The sequence below is a fragment of the Carcharodon carcharias genome, chromosome 25 (assembly GCF_017639515.1).
Source record: "Carcharodon carcharias isolate sCarCar2 chromosome 25, sCarCar2.pri, whole genome shotgun sequence".
Taxonomy (NCBI): Eukaryota; Metazoa; Chordata; class Chondrichthyes; order Lamniformes; family Lamnidae; genus Carcharodon; species Carcharodon carcharias.
In genome coordinates, this window is record NC_054491.1 from 19,873,646 (window position 1) to 19,897,785 (window position 24,140).

The 24,140-nt window shown below is 43.4% G+C and overlaps 2 protein-coding genes across 8 annotated transcripts in view; one reads left to right on the plus strand and one right to left on the minus strand.

Annotated features, from left to right (window-relative positions):
- sc5d (sterol-C5-desaturase) overlaps positions 1 to 24,140 on the plus strand; it is a 76,191-nt gene that overhangs the window by 17,865 nt on the left and 34,186 nt on the right. Inside the window, exons 3-4 of the mRNA XM_041174448.1 lie at positions 17,383 to 17,488; positions 20,468 to 20,644. The gene's annotated coding sequence lies outside the window, so the exon portion shown is untranslated. The remainder of the gene's footprint in view (positions 1 to 17,382; positions 17,489 to 20,467; positions 20,645 to 24,140) is intronic.
- LOC121269660 (glucuronokinase with putative uridyl pyrophosphorylase) overlaps positions 1 to 24,140 on the minus strand; it is a 55,286-nt gene that overhangs the window by 15,601 nt on the left and 15,545 nt on the right. For 4 of the 7 annotated variants that reach the window (XM_041174438.1, XM_041174437.1, XM_041174439.1 and 1 more), the window contains exons 9-17: positions 23,464 to 23,555; positions 20,449 to 20,554; positions 17,168 to 17,247; positions 14,750 to 14,818; positions 14,224 to 14,284; positions 12,900 to 12,916; positions 8,933 to 8,990; positions 8,076 to 8,168; positions 7,330 to 7,390 (exon numbers count right to left, since the gene is read on the minus strand). In XM_041174438.1, coding sequence (XP_041030372.1) covers positions 7,330 to 7,390; positions 8,076 to 8,168; positions 8,933 to 8,990; positions 12,900 to 12,916; positions 14,224 to 14,284; positions 14,750 to 14,818; positions 17,168 to 17,247; positions 20,449 to 20,554; positions 23,464 to 23,555 — 637 coding nt within the window. Of the gene's footprint in view, positions 1 to 3,878; positions 4,121 to 5,223; positions 5,381 to 7,329; positions 7,391 to 8,075; positions 8,169 to 8,932; positions 8,991 to 12,899; positions 12,917 to 14,223; positions 14,285 to 14,749; positions 14,819 to 17,167; positions 17,248 to 20,448; positions 20,555 to 23,463; positions 23,556 to 24,140 lie in introns of those variants that run through there. The other 3 variants (XM_041174442.1, XM_041174443.1, XM_041174444.1) reach the window with 3 other exon arrangements.

A 24,140-nucleotide genomic window follows, 5' to 3' on the forward strand; every position in this document is an offset into this window, starting at 1 on the left:
CACGTCATTTTACGTGTTGGCGAGCAGGCTCCACCCCCTACTCGCCAACCTGACGATCCTGGCCTCTGTCCCTGCTAAAGTGTAGTGCTCAGAATTAGACACAATAGGTCCAAACCTTGATTTTAAAAATATAGGTTTAGCATAACTTCCAAGTTTTGTACTCTATTTATATCGTCCATATGCTTCATTCACTGTTTTGTTAACCTGCCCTGCCACCTTTAAAGATTTGTGCACAAACATCCCAGGTCTCTCTCTTCTTGCACCCCTTTTAAACTTGTATCACTTAGGTCATCAGTGCTGATTTCCTGTGGTCATAAAAGGCGTTCTTTAAATTTAAGTCTTTATTTTGTTCTTTTTTGTATTGTTTCTCCTCATTCTTCCTACCAAAATTTATCATCTCTCACTTCTCTGCATTAAATTACAAACTAATTTGAAATTAGGTGTAAGCTGCTGCTCATTTGGTGGCACTCTCTCATCTGAGTCAGAAGCTCAAAGACTTGAGCACACAAATCAAAGCTTACACTCCAATGCAATATTGAGGAGGTGCTGCATTGTCGTAGCTGCTGCCTTTCAGATGAGCGTTAAACCGAGGCCCCATCTGTCCTCTTAGCTGTACATAGATTTATTTATCAGATTTATGGCCAATATTTATCTCTCAATCAAATTCATAAAAACATTTTAGCTGGTTATTACCATATCTGTTTGAGAGAGCTTGCTGTGAGCAAATATGTTGTCACAAATTTGCTGCCTACAACAGTAACTACACTTCAAAAGTACTTTACTGACTCCAATGCACTTTGAAATGTTCTACGGTCATGAAAGGTGTCATATAAATGCAAGTCTATCTTTTTTGTATTGTCTCCCCTCATTCTTCCTACCAAATTGTATCACTTCGCACTTCTCTGCATTGAATTTAATCTGTCATGTATCTGCCCTTGCTTCCAGCCTGTCTATTTCCTCCTGAAGTCTTTACTATCTTCCTCATTGTTTACTTCCATGCTGCAAAAGCATTTTTAACTCGATGGCAGGATGGACTAGTGGGTCTTTTCCTGTCTGTCATTTTCGTATGTTCATATGTATCTGAGCACAGTTGATTCGCCTTAAAAAATCCTGCAATTCTGTATATATTTGAAGCCATGACATACTCATTGGGCAGAATTTTATGTATGACGTGTGGGTGGTGGACCCCGCACGTCAGCGCTTAAAATGTCACGTGCTGACGTCAGAGTGTAGCATCGCAATATTTAATTGGGCAGGCGCGCGATGAAGGGCGACACGCGCCCGCCATTAATTAAAGGCCTTGTTAAGGCCCTTAACTCGGCAATCGACGCCGATTTTGAGGCGCCCGTGTGATCTTCGGCTTGGCGCATGGGCGCAACAGGCAGGCGGGTAAGCAACTTTTTAACAAAACTCATCCACAGGCGGGATATGTGGGCTCAGTGGGGTTGTTAATGTTTTATGTAAAGTATTTATTGCAGAAATTGTTTTAAACTTGCCTGTGTGATTGTTAATAGTTCAGATTGATTTCCAACAGCTTTCCGTGTACTTTGAAGTTTCAGCTTGGCAGTCAGGAATCTTTCTCGGGCCTGCAGTTTTCCGGAGGCCTCCATTTAGCCTGGGGGTATGGGTTCTGACACCTTCACTGGAAGCAGCTCCTCTGAGGAGGAAGGGAGTGATAGAATAAGGAGGTGGCCGGGAATGGACAATCAGCCTCCAGGGGAGCCACCTTTGGGAGGCCAGGCACAGGCGCAAGGGGCACAGGGCCAAGAGGTTGTCCAAGGTGGAAGGGGCCACAGAAGACCCCACTATCCTGCTGCCAGGGTATACAGGTGGCGAAGCAGCTACCTCAATATGCCTGAGGTGCAGTGCCGAAGGAGACTCCGACTCTCAAGGGAGACAGTCAACTACATCTGTCAGATGATTGGTCCTGAGATATCTCCTAACTGTGTGGGTGGACACCCTATGCCAGCAGCTCTGAAGCTTACAGTTGTCCCCCACCTCTATGCCTCTGGCTCCTTCCAGGGCTCGGTGGGTGATCTTTGCGGTGTCTCCCAATCAGCTGTCCACACTTGTGTCAAGCAGGTTACAGATGCTCTGTTCAGACGTGCATTGACCCTCATCCACTTCCGCTGCGACCAGGCAAGTCAGGCACTGCGAGCCAGAAGCTTTGCAGCGATTGCTGTCTTCCCCTGCGTCCAGGATGCAATAGACTGTACACATGTGGCCATCAAGGCGCCAGCAGGTGAGCCCGGTGCCTTCGTCAACAGGAAGGGCTTCCACTCCATGAACGTGCAGATAGTGTGTGATCACAGGATGCAGATTCTGCAAGTCTGTGTAAGGTACCCAGGCAGCTCCCACGACGCCTACATTCTCAGACACTCCCAGGTGCTGGGTCTTTTCAGTGCTCCGGCTAGGCTGGATGGATGGCTGGTGGGTGACAAGGGCTGTCCCATTAGAAGGTGGCTCATGATGCCTCTCCGCCTTCCAAGAACAGAAGCTGAGGAGCGATATAATAGGAGCCAGGGCACTACAAGGATTGCAGTGGAGAGTGTCATCGGTCTTCTCAAGATGCACTTCCGATGCCTGGACCATTCTGGGGGTGCACTCCAGTATCCCCCAGAGCGCGTCTCTGTGATAGTGGTAGCATGCCGCACTCTGCACAATCTTGCGCTGGAAAGGGGGGATGCAGTTGACGATGAAGACCTTGACGCAGTGGATGTGGCTGCACATGATGAATCCAGCAGTGGTTCAGAGGATGAGGAAGCACAGGGCAATGATGAGGGGCAGCACGCCGACCCGCTACTATTCCAAGGAGGCAGGGACATCCGGGACACTTTAATCAAACGAACCTTCAACTAGCTCCACACACATGGATCTGCAGGACCAGCGTTGCATCGCGCTTCCACATGCGGCACTTAGGTGCTACATCTTCCACCTCATCAGCTGCAACTAAGGGCTTAGTACAGAAACATCAATGTCCACTCAAACACTCATGATATGTCTGTGAAACAGACAAATGACGCACAAAGGAAACACCCTCAGCCATGGTCACAAATGTGGACTTTATTCCACCAAACACATGAAAAAATGTAGCTGTGAAGTTGACAAAAATTCCCTAATCTAGGGTCAACACAAAAGCACCAGTGACAAACCCATGGAGTGCCTAAAGTGCCTTATGCTTACGTTTGCGGGTGCTACGTCTTGGTGCCGCCCCATCGCTCGGAGTGGCTTGTGAGACAGCCTGCTGACTCTGCTGGCCTGTTGGCCTCGATGACCTTGACGGATGTCCTCTGGCCCGTGGAGCCTGTGCTGGCCCCGCCTGGGAGGGAGTGGCCAGTTCCAGAACTGGCACCTCCCCAGTTGTCGCAGCCTCAACGGATCCAACGGTCACTGGCAGAGGGGCGGAGGAGCTGCTGCCCTCGTCCGGAGTACCCTGAGAGGAGCTCGCAGCAATGCCAGGCAGCTGCTGCGCCGACCACAAATGGATGAGCACTGAGCTGGGACAGTTGGTGCCCAGAACATTTTCCATATTGCCAATGACCACCTGTGGCTATTAGCACTGTGAGGGCTTGCAGGTCAGAACATAACCCAATCAGATGCTGATCAATCTGTTGGAAGCCCCGCTCCATGAGAGGCGCCAATCTCTCAATGGAGGAAGCCTGAAGCTCTGTCCTGAGGTTCATGCCATCACTGACACTCTGCCTGGATTCCTCGACCACAAAGACCAAATCCTCCACCACAAAGACCAAGTGAAGCTCACCCTCAGGCAACCCTGCCAGATGCTCCTGCGTACCCTGCCGCTTGTCCTGCAGCTGCTGCATGACGGACATCTCCAGAGGCACATCATCACTGCCCGACTCAGCATGTGCCTAGTCTCCTACAGTCCTCTGGCTGCTGGCGCCATTGGCGCATGCTGTCCATGCCATCTCCTCCAGCGATTGTGAAGCGCCCTCTCCACTGTGCCCTGGGACACTAGCCGACATTAAAATCCCCACCCTTATAGTAGTCGCTGCACTGGTGCCTGGCTCGCTGAAATTATGTGATGCAAATTGCAAGTGACGCCCCTCAGATGTGGAGGGGGGGCTCTGGACTTGGTCCTGGTGGCCATGCGGTGGTGATGCTGAAATTAACAATAAGGAGTGCATCAGTTAGCATTCAGACAGTAACACAATTCATCCCCACCCCCCGCAACCCAGCCTCATAATGCACTCAACTTTCAAGAACCTAAGGAGAGGAACATTGGTGGGGTGGTAAGTAGTCAAGAGGAGGCCGAAACATTGCACGCACATACAGACAGCCTGGTCAGATGGCCTAAGGAATGCCACATGGAATGTTATGTGGATAAGTGTGAGGTTAAGCACTTGGGCAAGACAAACAAGGTACAGGAATACACGAGAAATGGTAGGACCATGGAAAGTAGGAAAGATTACAGGGACCTTACTGAGCAGACCGGTTAAGGTAGCAGAACAGGAACATAAGGCGTTTAACAAGATAAAGGCCAAACTTGCCTTTATTAGCTGAGGAATAGAATGGAGGAAAAGGGAGGTCATGTTGCAAGTGCAGAAAATGCTGTCAAGGCCACAGCTACACTTCTGCGTTCGGTTGTGACCTGCGTTTCATGGGAGGGATGGTATTGGAGTGGAGAGAGTACAGAGGTTCCTGACCTGGATGCCCCCATGCTGGCCTGGAGAGTTGCAGTGATAAGAAAACATTGCATACACTTGCGACATTTGCCGTGGAGCACAGGAGATTGACAGGTCACGTTATTGACCTTCACACCGTTATGAGGGGTATAGAACAGGTGGACATAAGGCAACATTTCCCCTTGGCGCAGGGATGACTAACGTGGTGGCATTTATTTGAGTGCCATGAGGTTGACAGGTATGGTTCTGAGGACCTTTTGGACAGAGTAATGTGGGACGGAGTGGCTGAAAGGGTGGTGGAGGTACAAACCCTCCCAAGATGCATTAAGTATTTGGATGTGCAGCAGCGATGCCATGGCATGTTAGGCCTTGGGGATAGTGGTCAGAAATGGGATAAGGCGACTTTGAAAGGTGCTAGAAACGCGCATTCTCAAGGGGCCGAGGGACCTTTGTGTATGACCCACACGTCTGATTGTATCAGTCTGTGAATGAGCAGTGTTGCTGTATTAACAATTGCAGCAACCATCAGTGCTCTGGATGGTGGGGAGATAGAGCGGATGGGACTGTGGGCCTCAAATACCTGGCCGCTGCATCCCAGCCTCACCGAAATCTGCCGACCTGACCGCTTGCCTCCTCCCCAGCTCCTTGGCCTGCTCCTTGAAGTGGGTGACGTGCTGCAGCATGGCCTTGCCACCACCAGTCCGCAAATGCTCCTGGTTGTTGTGTTCTGTTTTTGCCTGCAGAACAGAGAAGAGCACTCATGTACTCTGCATGCGCACGCCGCACACCAACCCACAGTGGCCTCCAGCGGCTCCTGTCCACATTACTGGTGATTAGTCACCAAAAGGTAGTACAGCTGCTCCCAACCCCCTCCCCCAACGGCCACCTTGGACACATTCGGTGTCCATCACTTTCAATAACACACAGGTCTTAGCGCCCATGGCAAGGAGGCGCAACTAGGTGCAGTGCTGAGGCCAGTAGATGGCTCTTGGCCACGACACCTTGATGCTCCCCTTCATCACCATCAATATGACATGTGTTGGAGTTCTGAGTATGTGCCTAGCCCCCTCCCCTGCAGGTTGCCCCCAGACTACTCAAATGCGACAAACACCAACATATGCTGCAGGGAGAACCCATCTTCTCCTCAACCACTAAGGCTGATGTAAGCATGGTCACTATCTGTTTGCCCACCCAGCGTGCACCAAGTGCCCAATGCAGTAACGACACTAAGACGTGGGGGGAGGGGGGGGAGCCTCAAAGGCTAAGGCCACCTGCTGGGTAAAATTCCAACACCGACATGGTAATCACCCTTCCAGAGTGCAACAAATCATTGAAGCACTTGCGGCACTGGGTCCCTGTGAGCCGCACAGCATCTTGAGAGCTGACGACCTCCGCCACCTCCTGCCAGGCCTGCTTGGTTACGTGGGGGGCCCTCCTCCTCCCATCCTCGGGAAACAAGACCTCCCAATGTTCTGCAACCTCTTCGAGGAGGGCAGCAAGGCAGGCATCAGAGAACGGAGGGGCACGTTGGCCTGCCCCCCTCCTCCTCTGCCCTGCCCTCCTCTGGAGCCCACTGTGCAGATCCCCTGCACCGATTGCTGGCCATGGTGAACAGCCTAAAGGAGGCTGCCTGGCCTTTCTTTATACAGACTTCTGGTTTCCCATTGGAACCAGCGGTCTGTACATGCCCGCCACACATTTGAAATTCCCGCTGTCCACAGGAGTCTGCAACATGCTGGGCGGGCCTTAATTGGCTATGCGCCCGTCGCCAATTGGAATGGACCCGCCCGTCTGACAAACATAAAATTCTGCCCATTGATTTGTCTGGGATCACTGCCAAATTTGATTAATTTTGCAGTCCTAGAAAATTGGACATCAGTCACTTCCTAATGCAAGTAGGCATAACAATGTGGCGGAAATTTCTAATGGGTTCCTAGAATGAGTCTTTCACAAGAATGTTAAAATTAAACTTTTTCAACAACTGACTGTGGTGCTTGCTCTTGTGCAGGTCTGGAGTTTCAGCTGTAGCAATCAGCACATGTCCCTCCAGTACTGATTCACAAAATAAGACTGAAGTCACCAATCTTTTATGCATCCTAACTCTTTGATGATGAATGAGGACTAGTCAAAGAATAACTCATATGAGAGATACATTTGAAGAATAAGATTAGAAATTGACAGCAGGGAAGCGATGGAGGTGGTGCAAAAATATATAAAGCTCCTTCACATAAGGCCAGAACTAGGGGATGATGAGCTATAATATAATATGCACTAATACATCCACTAGGGAATTCAGGAGAATTCTCCTTACCCAAAGAGTGGTTAAAATGTGGGACTCACTACCAAAGAGAGTAGTTGAGGTAAATGTAGAATTCATGGGAAAGTTACCATAAACAAAGATGGAGAAAGGAATAGAAGGCTATATTGGTGGGGTTCGATGAAGGGCGGTGGGAGGAGGCTCATGTGGAGTAGAAGTACCAGCATAGACCTGTTGGGCTGAATGGTCTGTTTCTGTGCTATACATACTTTGTAATATTTATAAGTGAAACATACTCGCACTATCAAACATAATGTTTTTCCAATGGTAATTCAAGGATGATTGTAACCTAAAGGGGCGACTTCACAGATTCTCTGATGACACACAAGACCAATCTATTCATCGAACCCAACCAAACAGTTCCCTTACCATAACCCTGTTTCTCCATCAGTTCCTTGCTGAAATCCATGTAAACAAGTCCCTCATAAACCTAAATTAAGAAAGAAGTTTCACTTTTGACCAATGTGACAAAAATATTTTTAAATAATACATTCAATCTAACTCAACCCTGTGTTATATGCCCTCGTATTGTAATTTAAACTAAAATTCCTGCAAGTGCTTTAACATACAAAATATTACTTTTGCCACTTTGCATAAAGCAAGATCCCACAATGAGCAGTAAGATTTTTTTTTATTTGTTCATGGGATGTGGGCGTCACTGGCTAGGCCAGCATTTATTGCCCATCCCTAATTGCCCTTGTCCAGAGGGCATTTTAAGAGTCAACTACATTGCTGGGGTCTGGAGTCACATGTAGGCTAGACCAGGTAAGGACAGCAGATTTCTTTCTCTAAAGGACATTAGTGAACCAGATGGGTTTTACAACAATCGACAATGCTTTCATGTTCATCTTATAGAATTCAAATTCCACCATCTGCCGTGGTGGGATTCGAACCTATGTCTCCAGAGCATTACCCTGGGTCCCTGGATAACCAGTCTAGTGACAATACCACTATACCATTGCTTCCCTATAAATTACGATAAATGACCAATTAGCCTGTTGGTGGCTTTTTTTTAATTCCTTCACAGGGTGTGGGCATTATTGGTAAATCCAACACTTTTATCGTTAAAATTTCATTCATTTTAATCCATTATATTTCTAATATTTGAACTATACCTGGACAACTCGATCCTGAAGTCCTGCGGTAATAACTAACTCTTCGGTCTCTACATTCAGAATAAAGTTTGCCCTGATTGGCTTGGGTAAATCCTGTCAAAGAAATTAAATTAGTTTAAAAGATTGAAAGAAAAGATTGCTTTATCTTTATTCCATTAAGTCAATTTCTGAATATGTACTTTGTTTACCTTGTTCCTTCTTATACACTAAAACAAACATTTTGTGAAGGGACAATGTGCAACAGTAAGTTAGTGCCCAGGATAATGGGATAAAAGGTCTCCAAGAGTAAAACTGAATCCTTAATGTTTAGATTCAGGTGAATATTAGCAGTTTGGTTGAGATACTGAAGGTTGATTGGTGCCTACAGAACTAAAGGGTAAATTTTGAACATGTGTGCTGTCAGTGCATCAGGAAACGGTGTGTGTCACAACACATAATTTTCTGTCTTTCCATTTAACGGTTGGAAAACTGTTGGATGCATGCACAATTGCTTGATACATACTCTCAATGGGCAGTGGCTTAGCATTGCAATTGTGGAGGTGGGAAATTTGTTCAGGAAACAGGTGTAATGCCATTCAGGTCCTCCAGCTAGAAAATGCTTGATTTGTATCTTGACTCCACCTACCACCTTGGTTCTGAAACTCATGGTACCCTTGCCTAACCAAAATCTACCAATCCCAGTTTTAAAATGTTCAATTATGCCAGCGAAGAGTCAGTGCTCTCAAGTGGGATGGAGAAGTGAGAAAATTGACAAGAGGAAAAAAAAGCTCCACAAAATTATTCTAATTGCTATTCCACGATGGTTCTATAAAACTACTAAAGAAGATAAAAGTAAAGGTCAGTGCATGATTACTCACATCATCAATTAAGTCATAGAACTTCATCAAGCATTTAAGTGTGGCTGACACAATAGCACTGTAAGAAGAAAAACTGCGTGAAATTGAGACTGTCACAACTCTAGAAATATAGTCAGAACATGGGAACTTTGCAATAGGTATGAACTGCACATAATGCTACAAGATTTTTTTCAACCAATTCCGAAACCTAGGATGGAATTTTACGGCCCCTCCCGCCAGCGGAACATCCGGTCCACCGAAGTCAATGGGCCAAATCTTACCTATGTCAGGCGGGCTGGGCAGGAGTGGGCAAGGAGCCGATCGCTGCCCACGATTGGCTGCATGCTGCCATTTTATGTAGGTGGGCCAATTAAGGCCCGACCAGCATAAAACGCAGCCAGTAGCACTCAGTGCTACCTGTGCGCGTGGGAAGAGGAGGGAGAGTCGGGGCCTGATGCGCGCAGAAGAGCACAGCAATCTCCCTGAGGCACGGAGCTGCCTCAGGAGATTAAGTTGACAAAAAGACCTTGTTATAAATAAAGTAAAAAATTATTTAAACATGTCCCCTCAGTGACATGACATTGTCACACGAACTGGGACACGTTTGAGTGCAGCAAAATTTATTAAAATATTTTATAGAACCTTCAGGAAACCTCACCCCGCATGTGGATGAGGTTTCCTGAAAAACGCGAAGGCTGCTTGGGCTCTTCACCTGCCCGCCAACCTTAAGGTTGGGCGCACAGCATTGTTAATAAGCTGATTACATTTGGCCGTTGACAGTTCAGCGGGCGTACAGCCGCCCGCTGCCGAACGAAAGATAAAAATGAGGCGCGATGACATCGGGATGCACGCATGACATCATCTCGTGTCATTTTACACGTCAGCATGTCGGGCCTGCCTTCGCACGCCAACGGCAATATTCTGGCTAATGGGCTCTTGAATGGCTCGCCACATTTTCTGGCACTGACCCCACTGTGTTGGGGCCGCAAAACTCCGCCCCTAGGTAAAGTCACAAGACCCACACTACAGGCAGCCATAAAGTCAGAAAGAGTAGGGGAGAAGATAAGCTAGATGACACTAAACCTGCTGTTAACTGTCTGTACATTGTAGAAGGACAAAGAGGTAATGGATTCCTGAGTGTTGAGGTGCTGGGAAAATTCAGTTAAGAGCAGTAGATTGCATCTCCATTTCAACACAGTGAGAATGGAGATAAGGAAGCCTGTGTAAAATAACAACTTTTATTTCAATAGTGCCTTTCACAACCTCAGGACATCCCAAAGTGTTTTACAACCAATGACGTACTTTCAACATTTTGCAATGTAGGAAACAGCAGTAAATGTGTGCATGTAGCAACATATTACAAACAACAATGTGATAATGGCCAGGTAATCTGTTTTAGAGATTTCTGTTTTGGAAAAAGTATTGGTTAGGACACTGGAGAAAACCTCCCTGCACTTCTTCGAAATCTGGGATCTTTCAGACAAGACCTCAGTTTAGTGCCTCATCTGAAAGATGCCATCTCTGACAATGGAGTGCCCCTCAATACTGCTATGGAGTGCCTACCTAGGATTTGTGCTCAATTCCCTGGAGTGGGGGCTGAACCCACAACTTTCTGACTCAGAAGTGTAGTCTACCCACTGAGCTTTGGCAGATGCAGACTATATGATGTGTACTGATTAAGCACAAGCTTTTATCCATTATCCCAACTCCCATTAGCTCATAAAAGAGGAAACCAAACAGAGTCATGTTATTTATGGGGAAAAGAGGAATATTAATATATCAGAACAGATATGAATAGGAGGGGATGATACTGATCGACAGATATAAATTGTACTGATAGTAATTTATGAGCAGAGGTTACAGGCTACATTGGTCAGAGATACATACCTGACACAGGAGAGAGAGGAAAATAAGAGTTTGAAATTTTAAAATAAAATTCTGCCAACTATGATCAATTTTATCAGGGAGACATGAAGAACGAAAAAAATTAAGTGCCAGAAAAGAGAATTTCATCCGTCTAGCACGAGTATTCCAAGGGTAACTGATTCTTCTCAAATAAGCCCCAATGTTTTTTGACTTCTAAGAGCTTCTGAGTTTGAGCTCATAATCTGAAAAGGTCAAGGTGAGTGGTGACTGGATTATGATGGATGGAATATGGTAATGGTCCCACCTTAACTAGCTTTTAATAAAGATCTATATCTGTTTTACCACGAATCACAACATCTTGACAGAGGTCCCAAAGGAGCAATGCGCAGGCATGAGGCCCTGCCACTGGAAATACCAGAGCCAACAGTGGTCAACTAGTAAAATCCTGTTGCATCTAGTTAAAAATGCCTCGACACTGTTAATCACAATTCAGTTGGCTTACATAAAGGTCAGCACAGGGTTTATTCTAAACGTTTCTGCTTAACTTGAGAGAATTGCCAAGTTATGAAATAGTTGGCCACAGATGAGTGCTATTGATATCACATACAAAATCACAAACCACCATTTCAAAAACAAAACTAGTTAAAGATATTTAACCAGTGTTAATTTTTCCCTATTTCCCAACTGTGCTTCTTCCCCCCTCACATTCATAGTACCTTTCTTGGTTGGAAAGGAATGTGATATATGAAACACACTTTGGGAGGCTTCTTAGTCACACAAAACAAATTTTATTTATATAAGAGCTTCTGTGGCTGCTTGTATCCAGCCAGCCCCTCATACAGCCAACTTTTCTTAGGAAACCCTTCCCTAGAATTTATACCGCATGCTAGTCGCACATTGGTTGAACAAATCACGTGCCCCTTACTCAGCTGAACTGATCTTAAAGTGATAGTCATCACAATGTGTAGTCAATACTAACCTTAAGCAAATCTGACAGGACGCATGTTTGAACAATATGTCATGGAATTATTCTGAAATTTCCCAAGTCACCTGGTTGATCCTTTCAAAATCTCCCTTTGTGAGGACATCAGGCAAAATGCTCAACACAACTAGGGCTTGCATTTGGGTCTCTCCTAGAGGTCAAATCTTTTGTTTTGTAGCAATCAGGCAAAATGCTAAAAAGCGTAACGATACCAGATTCTCCAACTCTTAGCATCACATCTTCACCGACCTGGATTAGCTCCTCCTCCCAAAGTATGTCAAAGTTAAAATTGTTATATTTGTCAATTCCCTCAATGGTTTTGTTGCATTCACTTTCTCCCAGCCTTCAAATCCCTCTCAAGCCTTTATAACTATCAGAAAGAAACTGGGGTTCTTTTCTCTAGAAAAGAGAAGACTAAGAGGTGACCTAATAGAGGTTTTTAAAATTATGAAGAAGATTGATAGGGCAGAAATGTTTCTAGTTGTGGGGAGTCCAAAACTATGGACCATAAACATAAGATAGTCACTATTATATCCAGTAAGGAATTCAAGATAAATCTCTTTACTTTGAGAATAGCTACAATGTGGAACTCACTACCAAAGGGGGTAGTTCAAGTGACTAGCAAAGATGCATAGAATGCTAGATAAACACATGATCGAAATGAATGGAAGGATATGTTGATAGGATGAGATGAAGTAGGGAGGACGGAGGCTCAAGTGGAGCATAAACACCAGCTTTGGGCCAAATGGCCGATTCCGCACTGTAAATTCTTTGTGCAATTCTACGAATATATGTAAGAAATTATATTCTAGAAACTCAAAATGGAAACAATAGGGGAGAAAGAGAAGCTGGAGAAAAAAGTGCAGACAGAGCAGAGAAGGCGATTCCATCATTAATCTGTGACTACTCTGAAGCATACATTTTATTAGCATTTTATTAGTAACAGTGCCACTCCTGCCATTCCAGCAGCAATAGCACTATCCAACAGAGGATACAACAGTAGCATAGCTATGCACTAAAATTTTTACACAAATGAACTGAGAGGAAAAATTCTTGACTAGCGCCGACAAGAACTTAGACAATAGACAACAAAAATGTTAACTTAAAGCGAATACATTTACTCAGAAACTTAATACCAACCTGCTTCCAGCAAGGCCCTGCAGAAAGACAATTACAGAGAAAGTTAGATAAATTGCATCACTGAAAATACTCCCAAAAGGATCCCCCTTCCCAATAGCTCAGCTGAAGGGATAATTTGAGCCTCAGAGATTGGGATCATTGGCTTGAGCATGGTTTACTTATCTCTTTAACATCCACTTGTTCCTGTTCAATTCCAGCCACCCTACATATCTTTCATTCCTCAATTCATGCATCAGCAACACAACAACTTGCATTTATAAGGCATACTGGATGGCACTCCCTGGCTCTTTAGAGAAACTCAATCAGAAATAAATGGTTACCAAGACAGGAAATATTAGGGGCTACTGAGAGCTTGGTCGAAGAGTTGGTTTTTAAGGAGGAGGGAGAAGCAGAGTTGTCTCAAGAGGTAATTCCAGATCACAGAAGCTCAGCAGCTAAAGGCATGGCTGCCAAAGGTGGAGTGAAGGGAGGGGGAGTTGCACAAAACACCAGAGAAAATAAAAGTTGCAGGTTGTAGAATTGGAGGAGGCTACAGAGATAGGGAAGGATGGAGCCGTGAAAGGTTTTAAATACAAGGATTAATTTTGAAATTTAAGAAAATTGAACCAACATAGGTCAGCAAGCACAGGTGTGGCAGGTGAGTGGCCTTGTTGCCAGATTATTTTTTTTCGTCACCTGGCCTAATATCACCTTATGTGGCTTGAGGTCAAATTGGGACTTTTTATGATGTTAAATGCACTATATAAATGTAGGCTGCTGTTTATTGTTAATACAGGCAACAGAGTTTTGGATCAGTTTTCCCAATTGATATCAATGAGGAAACCTATGTGGAATGCACAGGTAATGTCCAGTTATGGAGTCTGTGACTGGAGGCTCGGCATTGTCTGCATAGCACCGCTTTGAAGCGGTGTTACCCGAGCCAGGTTTTAGCCACAAGAGCATAAAACCTAAGAAAATAAGTCAGGGTCACAGTCACAGTGGGGAGGGGAAGGAGGTCCTATTCTGTCCATCCTCCAGTGGGAGGAGGGAAATTGTATTCCACTTGCTGAGACTTTAATGAAGAATAGCCAATGGGAGAGTCATAAGTAATAACTCCTTTAAAAAATGAATTACCGTTTCAAGTCCAATACAACTCTTCTTTGGTTGAGTTCTAAAGAGGTAATATTGGATTTGAAACGTCAACTCTGTTTCTCTCTCCACAGATGCTGCCAGACCTGCTGAGTTTTTCCAGCAATTTCTGTTTTTATTTCAGATTCCAGCATCCACAGTATTTTGTTTCTATTTAAATATTAGCATACATGAATCTTTTCATGAATATACTCACCACCTGCCGTGGTATATTAGTGTCATATTTCAGAGTGAAATTCCTTTTGGCCAAGGCAATTCTGAAAATTGGAACACAAAGTTCATCAATAGATTTAATTGAACTGCGGGAAAAAAGTGTGATTCTCCAAAATCACAGGAATTTTATTTATTTTAAATAAATAAGTATGATTTGACCGAGAAGGAAAGAACTTGCATTTATGCATTGCCTTTCATGATCTCAAGATGTCCCAAAGCACCAATGAAGTACATTTGAAGTATAAAGTGTAGGAAATGGGGCAGCCAATGTGCACACAGCAATGTCCAACAACAGGCCAGATAATCTATTTTAGTGATGTTGGTTGAGGAATACATATTGACCCAGACACAGAATTCCCTCTGTGCTTTAAAATGGTAGCCCTGGAGTCTTTTATGTCAACCTGAGGGCAAACAGGGCCTTGGTTTAAAATCTCATGATTATGAAATGCACTAATGTTAGCAGTTCATTGTAAAACTGGTGAATTCACAGAATATGGAACTTTTCTTACCCTTGCTCAGAGCAGAATTGGTAGAATTTCTTACAGGTTGCTTGTAGTAACCTCAGGCCACCCAAATACCTGCAAAAAGATCTCACTTTAGCACTTTCCCCACAATGGTTTCTCCCCACCCTTCAATGCTTTACCCCATTCCAGAGGGCCACTCTGCTCCAAAGAGGACTGAACAATTAAAAATCAATTGAAGCCTATTTTCCCCATTCTCTGAAATACTCTTAGGGAAATCTTGACTGGGTCAGCATCTCACTATACCTAATATTGATTTGTTGTGTAGAGGCTTTATTACTAGACTAACAAACCAGGGGTAGTTAATCCAATTCACACCATGGTAATTAATCTGGGGCTGGCACCAGAGGAAAAAGAAAGTGACCATGAGCTGCTTCATTACTGTAAAAATCCCACAGATTTACTAATCCGCAGAAGGGAATGGAGTATATCAACTCCACCTGGTGAAGCCTACATAAGACTTAAGTTCCATATTGAGTGGTTGGCTTTTCAATGGCCTAACAAGCCACTCAGTTGTAGAACCAACCACTGCTTCTCAGGGCAAGCAAGGCTGGGTAATAAATACAGCCCTGCCAGTGTTACTCGAATGCGGAGTAACACTGATTTGATGCACTTAATGTCACCATTCACTAGGATCAGGCTAGGCAGTTATTCTTTCCCTTGTTGAATAGCCACTGTCTAATCTCACATATGAAGAACGGACAACCGGGCAAATTTCCGGACATCTACATGAAGCCTGTCGAACATTAGTTCAACAAGCAGAAAGCTAAACTCCATGATTCAAATCCTCATATAACCCTCAGCTACTCATAACCTTAAAATTAAAGATGTGATATTCAGTCTATACCTGGAAAGCTAACTGTACTGCTGCATCAATATTTTTAAGTGCAGTGTTTCTTCTTCTATTGGTTACCAAGCTTGACATGCACAAGGACCACACACACATATACCTGCACCAGGCTGCTTACCTGTCAATTTAAACATATGTTCTCTTCCCAACACAAGACACCGGCCTTTCAAGAAGTAACTGCTATTGATCTCTAGTCTGCATCAGATTATCTCATGTACTGTAGTTTAGTTCAGTGTTCAGCAAAAAGAGTCAATTTAAAGAGAGTCTGTACAAACTATAGTGAACAGAAGCCAGGATCAAAACTACAGCGCCTCCTGATAAAAGCAAGATTACTCCTCCAGCGGAATGCAGAGAGTGGAGGGTAGTAACGTGATACGAGTTATGCGCGCAGAATTAATCCCATTATTTACAGCAGTATTGACGGGAGAATTATCCAATCATCTCCATTTTATCCAGCCTAGCCAATTGATTGGGATTAAAAATTTTTAAAATATCAGCTAGCACTCCCACTCATCAGACATTTTTCCTTACTGGAATTTCAGTGGACAGAAGGATTAGCTAAATCTACAATGTCCCCTTCCTCCAGTCAATCAATCAAATATCCCGGGACAGGTTGGGCAAGACAATTAAATGTTTACATGTTATTCGCTAAGGACTACCGCTGCCTAAAGAACAGAATCCCAGTATGAATTATCACCCATTTGAGAAGGAGAAAATAAATAAAATAACTATTTTAAACAGCCTCACTCCTGAGTAAAGTGTATTTTCATTTTTTCAAGCAGGGACAGGTCATGTTCAAATCATCAAAGAAGAATAAAATAAATTTCAGGCTGCCAATAGAGACACTACAAGCATTGGATAAAATGGAGATGATTGGATAATTCTCCCATCAACACTGCTGTAAATAACTGGGATTAATTCTGCAAACCTAACTTGCATCACGTAACTACCCTCCACTCATGACATTTTGCTGGAGAAGTAATCTTGCTTTTATCAAGAGACACTGTAGTTTTGGTCACTGTTACTGTTCTGAGAGTTGTACAGGCTCTCTTTAAATGGACTCCTTTTGCTGTAAATTGTTTGCTGTGATTCCCGCTCTTCCACCAACTCACTGGTTGACACAATGGTGTCAGTGTTCACTTTAACAAACACTAAATATGTCTGCTGATAAACTAGCAATCGATAACAAAAGAAGCTTAGAATCATACAGCATAGAGGGGGCCATGTGGCTAATTGTGCCTGTGCTGCCTCTTTAAAACAGCTATTCAATTAGTCCCACTCGCCTACTCTTTCCCCACAACTCTGAAAAATGTTTTCCCATGAAGTACTTATCCAATTCCCTTTTGGAAGTTATTATCGAACCTGCTTCCACCACTCTTTCAGGCAGCATGTTTCAGATCATAACAACTAGCTGTGCTGATAAAAATCTGATTTGGCAAAAGAACTGGGGAAAGGTAGACAGAGTTATACATTCATATGCTGAAATAAAAATGCTGGTGAAATGGTGAAACAATTGACTGCACTGAACTGTGTTTACAAAAATTAGAGCTACAAACCCTTCCTTCCGACTGATCCCATGTAAATCTTGCAGGCTACCAAACTCTGTGGGATCATTGAGAGGATGGGGTATCAGCACCTGGGGATTCAAAAACAGAAAGCAACATTAGAGTAAGAACTAGAAAGCACATTGTGGGAAATTCTCAGTAGTCTGAGCCCTCAGAAGACCAAATGAGTTTCTTTAGCTGTAACTTTATCTCCTGTTCTCCTTAAGATGCAGACTCATGCCAGGATAACTCTCCATGGACACAATCAACTCTCCACAATCTTACCCAAGTGACCACCATTTATGCGTGAGCCCAGATTGAGATTGATTTTAGGTGAGCTATTTCACTGTGAAAGCAGTCCAAACTTAAAATTACATAGGCTGGGCTTGTTCCCACTAAAGTTTAGAAGAGTGAGGGGTGACTTGGATGAAGTATATAAGATGAATGGTATTGACAAGGTGGACATGGAAAGGATGTTTCCTCTGGTAGGTGAGTCCAGGGCCAGGGGTCACTGTTTTAAAATTAAGGGTTGCCCTTTTAGTACAGAGATGAGGAGAATTTTTTTCAGAGGGTTGTGCGACTTTAGAACTTTATGCTTCAGAAGATGGTAGAGGCTGGTGAGGGCGGTGGGGGGGGGGGTCATTGAATATTTTTAAGGCAGAGGTAGATTGATTCCCTTACCTCACAAGAATCTAAGGTTATCAGAGGTGAATGGGAATGTGGAACTTGAAACACAAATAGATCAGCCATGATCTTACTGAATGGCGGAGGCTCGAGAGGCCGAATGGCCTACTTCTGCTCCTATTTCGTATGTTTGTAATTCACATATATAGATACACACGCTTTTGCAACAATAGAATACTTTAAAAAAAATTATTCTTTTATGGGATGTGGGCGTTGTCAGCAAGGCCAGCATTTGTTGCCCATCCCTAATTGCCCTTGAACTGAGTGGCTTGCTCGGTCGTTTCAGAGAGTAGCTAAGAGTCAACCACATTGCTGTGGATATGGAGTCACATGCAAGCCAGACCACTAAGGATGGTAGATTTCCTTCCCTAAAGAACATTCGAGAACCATTGGGTTTTTACAACAATTGATGATAGTTCATAGTCACCATTACTGAGGCTAGCGTTCAATTCCAGGTTTCTTAATTGTATTTAAATTCCACCAGCTGCCATGTGGGATTTGAACCTGTGCCCCTAGAATATTAGCCAGTCCCTCTGGATTACTGGTCCAGTGACATTACCACCATGCCACCGTCTCCCCAAAAATTGCATTTATATAGTGCCTTTCACAAACTTCGAACATTTCAAAATACCTCATAGTCAATTAAGTATTTTTGAAGTGTAGTCACTGTTGTTAACTTAGCAAATGATTGCAGACCAATGGATAGTCATTCTGGTGGATTTTGCCCCCTCCCTACCCCAAGTTCCTCCTTAGTTTAGTTTTATGCATAAGTTACAAAGAGTTAAAAGCAAAGATATTATACAACACCTATACAAATCATTGGCTGGGCCTCAGTTAGATTAGTGTATCCAGTTTTGGGCACCCAACTTAAGGCCTGGAGAAGGTACAAAAGAAACCTCAATAAAATAGCACCAGGGATGAGAGGAGAGACCCTAGAAATTGCAGATCATTTTGGAAGAACAGAGAAGATTAAGAGATGATCTGATGGAGGTGTTCAAAATTTTGAGGAGTTTTGATAAAGTGAGTTGATAATTAAAGGGCATAAATTTTAAATCTTCACAAGGTTAAAATGAGAGGCCGAGAGAGTAGTTTGGGTTTTTTTTAAGCAAAGGTTGTTTGGATGTAGAATGCCCTATGTCAGGAAGAGATATTAATGTACATAATGTTATTGCAATTTTTTTAATAAATAGAGGTTTAGTCTGTGTGGCTGTTAATTGGATTAAAGCCAGCTAGTCTGGGTGCTTTGTTGTATAGTAATTTTAAGATGTAAACAGTAGGTAGAGGGTACATTTGCATTTTGTTGAATAGAGCATTAAAGAGAGGGAGTGAAATCTTGCACCTAGCTAGGAGCCACCAAGCAATGTTTATATTACTAATAAAACTGGTACTATGAGAGGGGTTCAAAGGGCCCAGTGATACAATGAGAATTTACATTCAAAGGGGATGCTATGTATATACAGAAGAATTTTGTGTATGCAGGTCAGAGGCACATAAGATCTAAGCCTGTAAGCCTACAACTGTCTGAAAAGGAACAAATTGAAAGGAACCTCATTTTGAATTTGTAAGGTGAAAATGCTTTGCCTGGTATCTGGTTAAGTCTATTGGTTATTGTTGCCTTAGTGGAGATTAATTTGGGAATTTGTTAAAAGTTATGATAGTAGTAATTTGTAGCCATGTGTATGTGTTTAATTTGTTGTTAATTAATAAATGTTTAATTTAGTTTGATATAAAAACCTCTCAAGAACTGGTGGTCTTAGTCCTGAATTTAGAGCTACAACTCAAAACATAACAATTGAAAATATAGGTTGTGACAGTTGTTTAAAATTTCTCTCTGGGATTTTAAATAACTCAGCTTTTACCAAGCTGCTGTGTCATAACATCTACCAGAAACACAGGTCAAAGTAGATTCCATAATAACCCATAACAGCCAAAAACTGAAATAAATAAATATTGAAAAAGAAACATTTGACGGTGTTTGGGGAAAGATAGCAGGAGGACGGAAGGAACCGAACAGCTCCTGAGAGCCAGTGCAAAAATGAAGGGCTGAATGACTCCTTTCTATATTAGGTGATCAGTCCATTGTAACATCCATCAAGACCAGTTACCTCAGCAATTGAAGCTTGCTTTTCATCCTCACAAAAATTACAATATAAACCTATTAGCTTCAAGAAAATACATTGCAACACACTGTTAATACTCTTAAGCACTCAATGTGAACTCATAATTTCTGCTTCCAAACTCAAATTGTAAAAGGAGAGCAATTTGCAAAGTCTTGCTCTCTCAATTTCATGGCCTCTTTAAAATAAAAAGATTGCAACATTTTGAATGCATAAATGTCTTTGAATCCAATAGAAGGGCTCTCATATTATAACCTTAGTAAGTCTAATCACTTAACACTGTAAAATACATAAAATCGTGCTGAGGCTATCTTTGAGACCTCACCACTGGCTGTTATCGCTAAGATGTTTTTGCTGTTGTCATGCTCTTTTGAGTTTGGAGGTACAATTAACAGCAAAGTAAATTTCATTGCAAATGGATTAGAGAAGCAGCCTCTGTCTGTCAGTGTACATACTAGTTACCTTTCTCAATCATTCATCGATTTCACTTACAACTTTTTTGCTTTCGCAGATCGTCACATCAGCCCAGAAGTTGGATATCGTCATGGCAATGGTTTTCCCATAGAAGCCATCTGATGGATTTCCCATAATTCCTACCCTAAAAACAAGTCAGTGTCAGTGCAACAGCTCGTCAAATTTCAAACAGATCTCTGACATCAAGCACAAGGAGGGAAACCCACTCCCAAAGGTATGGCTCTAACTCCAGCAGACCATTTAGGGGCAAAACAAGAGGCTGGCTGGTGCCTGATGACGGTGAGGTTTAGTATCTACTCAAGTCACCGAACTTCAAAAAAACACTGAATTGTGTGAACTGCTTTGAGATCTTTTATGATAAGATCCTATGTAAAATGAAGTGATTTCATCGAACAAAGGATGCATTTATCTAACCTTTCAAAGCTCTTCACTTGAAAGACAATCCTTCTTATAGAGAAAGGCGACCACCAATTTGTGCACAGCAAGGTCCTATAAATTCACTGAGATAAAAAAAGGGAAAGGCATATAAAACCTTTCAAGACCTCAGGACATTCCTAAGGGCAGGGTTTTACGACAAGCAAGCAGGCACGCACCTGACCCGATTGGGTGTAAAATAGCGTGCGATGATGTTGGGCAGGCATCTCGATGTCATCGTGCACTTGTGCAGTATTTCGGTGGGCAGCATGCCCGCTGATAATTAATAGGCCTGTTAATTAATTAAAAGCTACTTTTCACTGCCCATCCAATCTTATGATTCGTGGGTGGGCGAATTGGCCCAGGAAGCCTTTGGAATTTTTAGGAAACATCATCCATTGGCAGGATGAGGTTTCCAACATTAATTTAAAAAAAAATGTTTTCATGGCATTTTTACTATGTCCTTGCTCGTGTGAGTGGCTGATATGTGGGGACATGTTTTTCACATTTTCAAAATCTTTATTCTTGACTTTACAATTCTTCAGCTGCCTGAGGCAGCTCCCTGCCTTCAGGGAGCTTTCAGTGCGTGCTCCCTCTCACTTGTGCAGACTTTTGCACTCCTCCCGCTCCCACCCCGGCAGTGCTGGTCTTCCCAATGCGCCTTTCATGCTGGCTGCCCGTTAATTGGCCAGCCAGTGTGAAATCGCGGTCAGGGGCTGGAAGCGGGCGGCAGACTGTTTCCCGGCCGCTCCTGGGCCTGCCCGACTTCCCCAAAATGCTGCCCTACGTGTCGTACAGTAAATTAAGTACTCTTTGAAGGATCGTCACTTTAGTAGTGCAGGAAAAAGTGGCAGCTAATTTCCACGCAGCAAGCTCTCACAAACAGCAATGTGACAATGACCGGATAATTTGTTTTTCGGTGATGTTAGTTGGGGGATAAATATTGGCCAGAATACCAGGGAGAACTCCACTGGCCTTCTTCAAAGTGGTGCCAAGAGATCTTTTACATCCAGCTGAGATCAGAGAGGGCATTCGTTTACCTCTGTCATCCAAAAGAACTGGGACAGCAGTCAAATGAGATCAACACCTGGAAGTTCCCCTCTAAGCCACTCACCATCCTGACTTGGAAATATATCGCCGTTCCTTCACTGTCGCTGGGTCAAATCCTGGAACTCCCTTCCCAACAGCACTGTGGATTTACCTACACCACACGGACTGCAGCGGTTCAAGGCAGTGGCTCACCACCACCTTTGCAAGGGCAATTAGGGGTGGGCAATAAATGCTGGCCCAGCCAGCGACGCTCATCCCCTGAGTGAATTTTTAAAAACCTCCAGCAGTGCAGCGCTTCCTCAGTACTGCACTGAAGTGTCAACCTAGGTTAAGTGCTCAAAATAGTTGAAGTGCATGAGTACCCAGAGTGGGGCCTGAACCCACAGCCTTCTGACTCGAACAAAGGTTGACACTTCCCCATAAATATCTAAGGATTACAAAAAATGATTTACATAGTTTGGAAACAGGATTTTTACTACCTCCAGAGAGTTTTATGCCAAAATTTCAATACTTGGGCATCTAATTTCTTTTTTATCTGTTAAATTTACAAATTTGCTGTGATCTCTGAACATATATTTACTAAGGTTTTTCTACAATAGCTGTAGAATATCTGAGTGATGTTGCAAATAATTCCTCCTGCAACATATAAGTCAGTACAAATCAGGTACACAGCAGTGTTCAGTAACCAGCAAGAAAAATGGGTGAAGAAACAAAGACACGTATCTTGAAACTTCTTTACCAGGGAGTTTTAACATCATTTGAAGCTCCATCAGGTTACTGCCCAGTAGTCCTTCTCTCTGACCTATCGACTACTGTTTTGTAAGGTTAGTTCCCTCCTCACCAGATTTATGAATTAGTCATTCGTTACCAATTTAAAAGAAAATAGTCCATAAAGGATGGTTTAAAGAGGACCTCAATCTGTTTCGGAAGGTGCTACTGGTTGGCGAAAGAAGGTTCTTCAGATCCTCACTCTTTGAATAGCCCTGTGGGATCCTTAATATTGACCTGATCGACAATACACCCACTCCCCCCATGGCACTCCACCACCCCCACAATTACTTACAACAACCTTACCACACAGACCACAGTGATTCCAGCAAACAGCTCACTGCCACCTTCTGAATCAATCATTAATAAAAAAGTAGCCTTTTAGGTATCATGGGATTCTAGTCCATCTTGTTGGTGTATGACCAATTCTAGTCCATCATAATGGTTTATGACCGATTCTAGTCTGTCATGATGGTGTATAAACAATCCTAGTCCATCACAGTGGTGTATGAACAATCCTAGTCCATCAGTGGTGTATGAACAATCCTAGTCCATCACAGTGGTGTACGAACAATGCTAGTCCATCACAGTGGTGTACGAATAATCCCAGTCCATCACAGTGGTGTATGAACAATACTAGTCCATCACAGTGGTGTATGAACAATACAGTCCATCACAGTGGTGTATGAAAAATACTAGTCCATCACAGTGGTGTATGAACAATCCTAGTCCATCACAGTGGTATATGAACAATCCTAGTCCATCACAGTGGTGTACGAGCAATGCTAAAACCAACATTACCTAGCGTAGGAACGACATGTGATTGATTTGGCAGCAGAACCATGTTGCTTTGAAGAGTAACGCGCCAGCCACTTCTTGTATTCAGAGAGATCCTATTAACAATTAAAAGCATCAGAAAGACAGAAAGACAAGTCACTAAATGGAAAAGCTCTACTGACAAGTGAAATTCACCCCATAATCGCTAAACACGAGTGGAGGTTCCACCTGGTAAACCTGGTTTTCATAAATGTAGGTTGAAATGAAATGTATTTAAGGGGAAGCTGGATAAACACATGAAGGAGAAAGGGATAGAAATATATGCTGATCGGGTGAGATGAAGAGGGGTGAAAGGAAGCTTGTATAGAGCATAAACAACAGAATTGACCAGCTGGACCAAATGGCCTGTTTCTGTGCTGTAAGTTCTATGTAAATGTGATTAATGCATTTATAGTTAAACCATGGATTGTCGGCAATGTATTATGCCATGGTATAATGTGATCAGACACTGATGCACTCTCAGTTACCCCTAAACATTTTCCACCTGTAATTATGGAACCAAAAATGGAAGTGGAAAGTTGAGGGAAGAGCAGGTACAGGAAGGAGCTTAAAGGATTTGGTATCCAGATATGTTGAATGATATGGAACAAGAGGGGAGGAGATTTTCGAACTGTTTTCGTTCACCCTGTGTAAGCCTATGC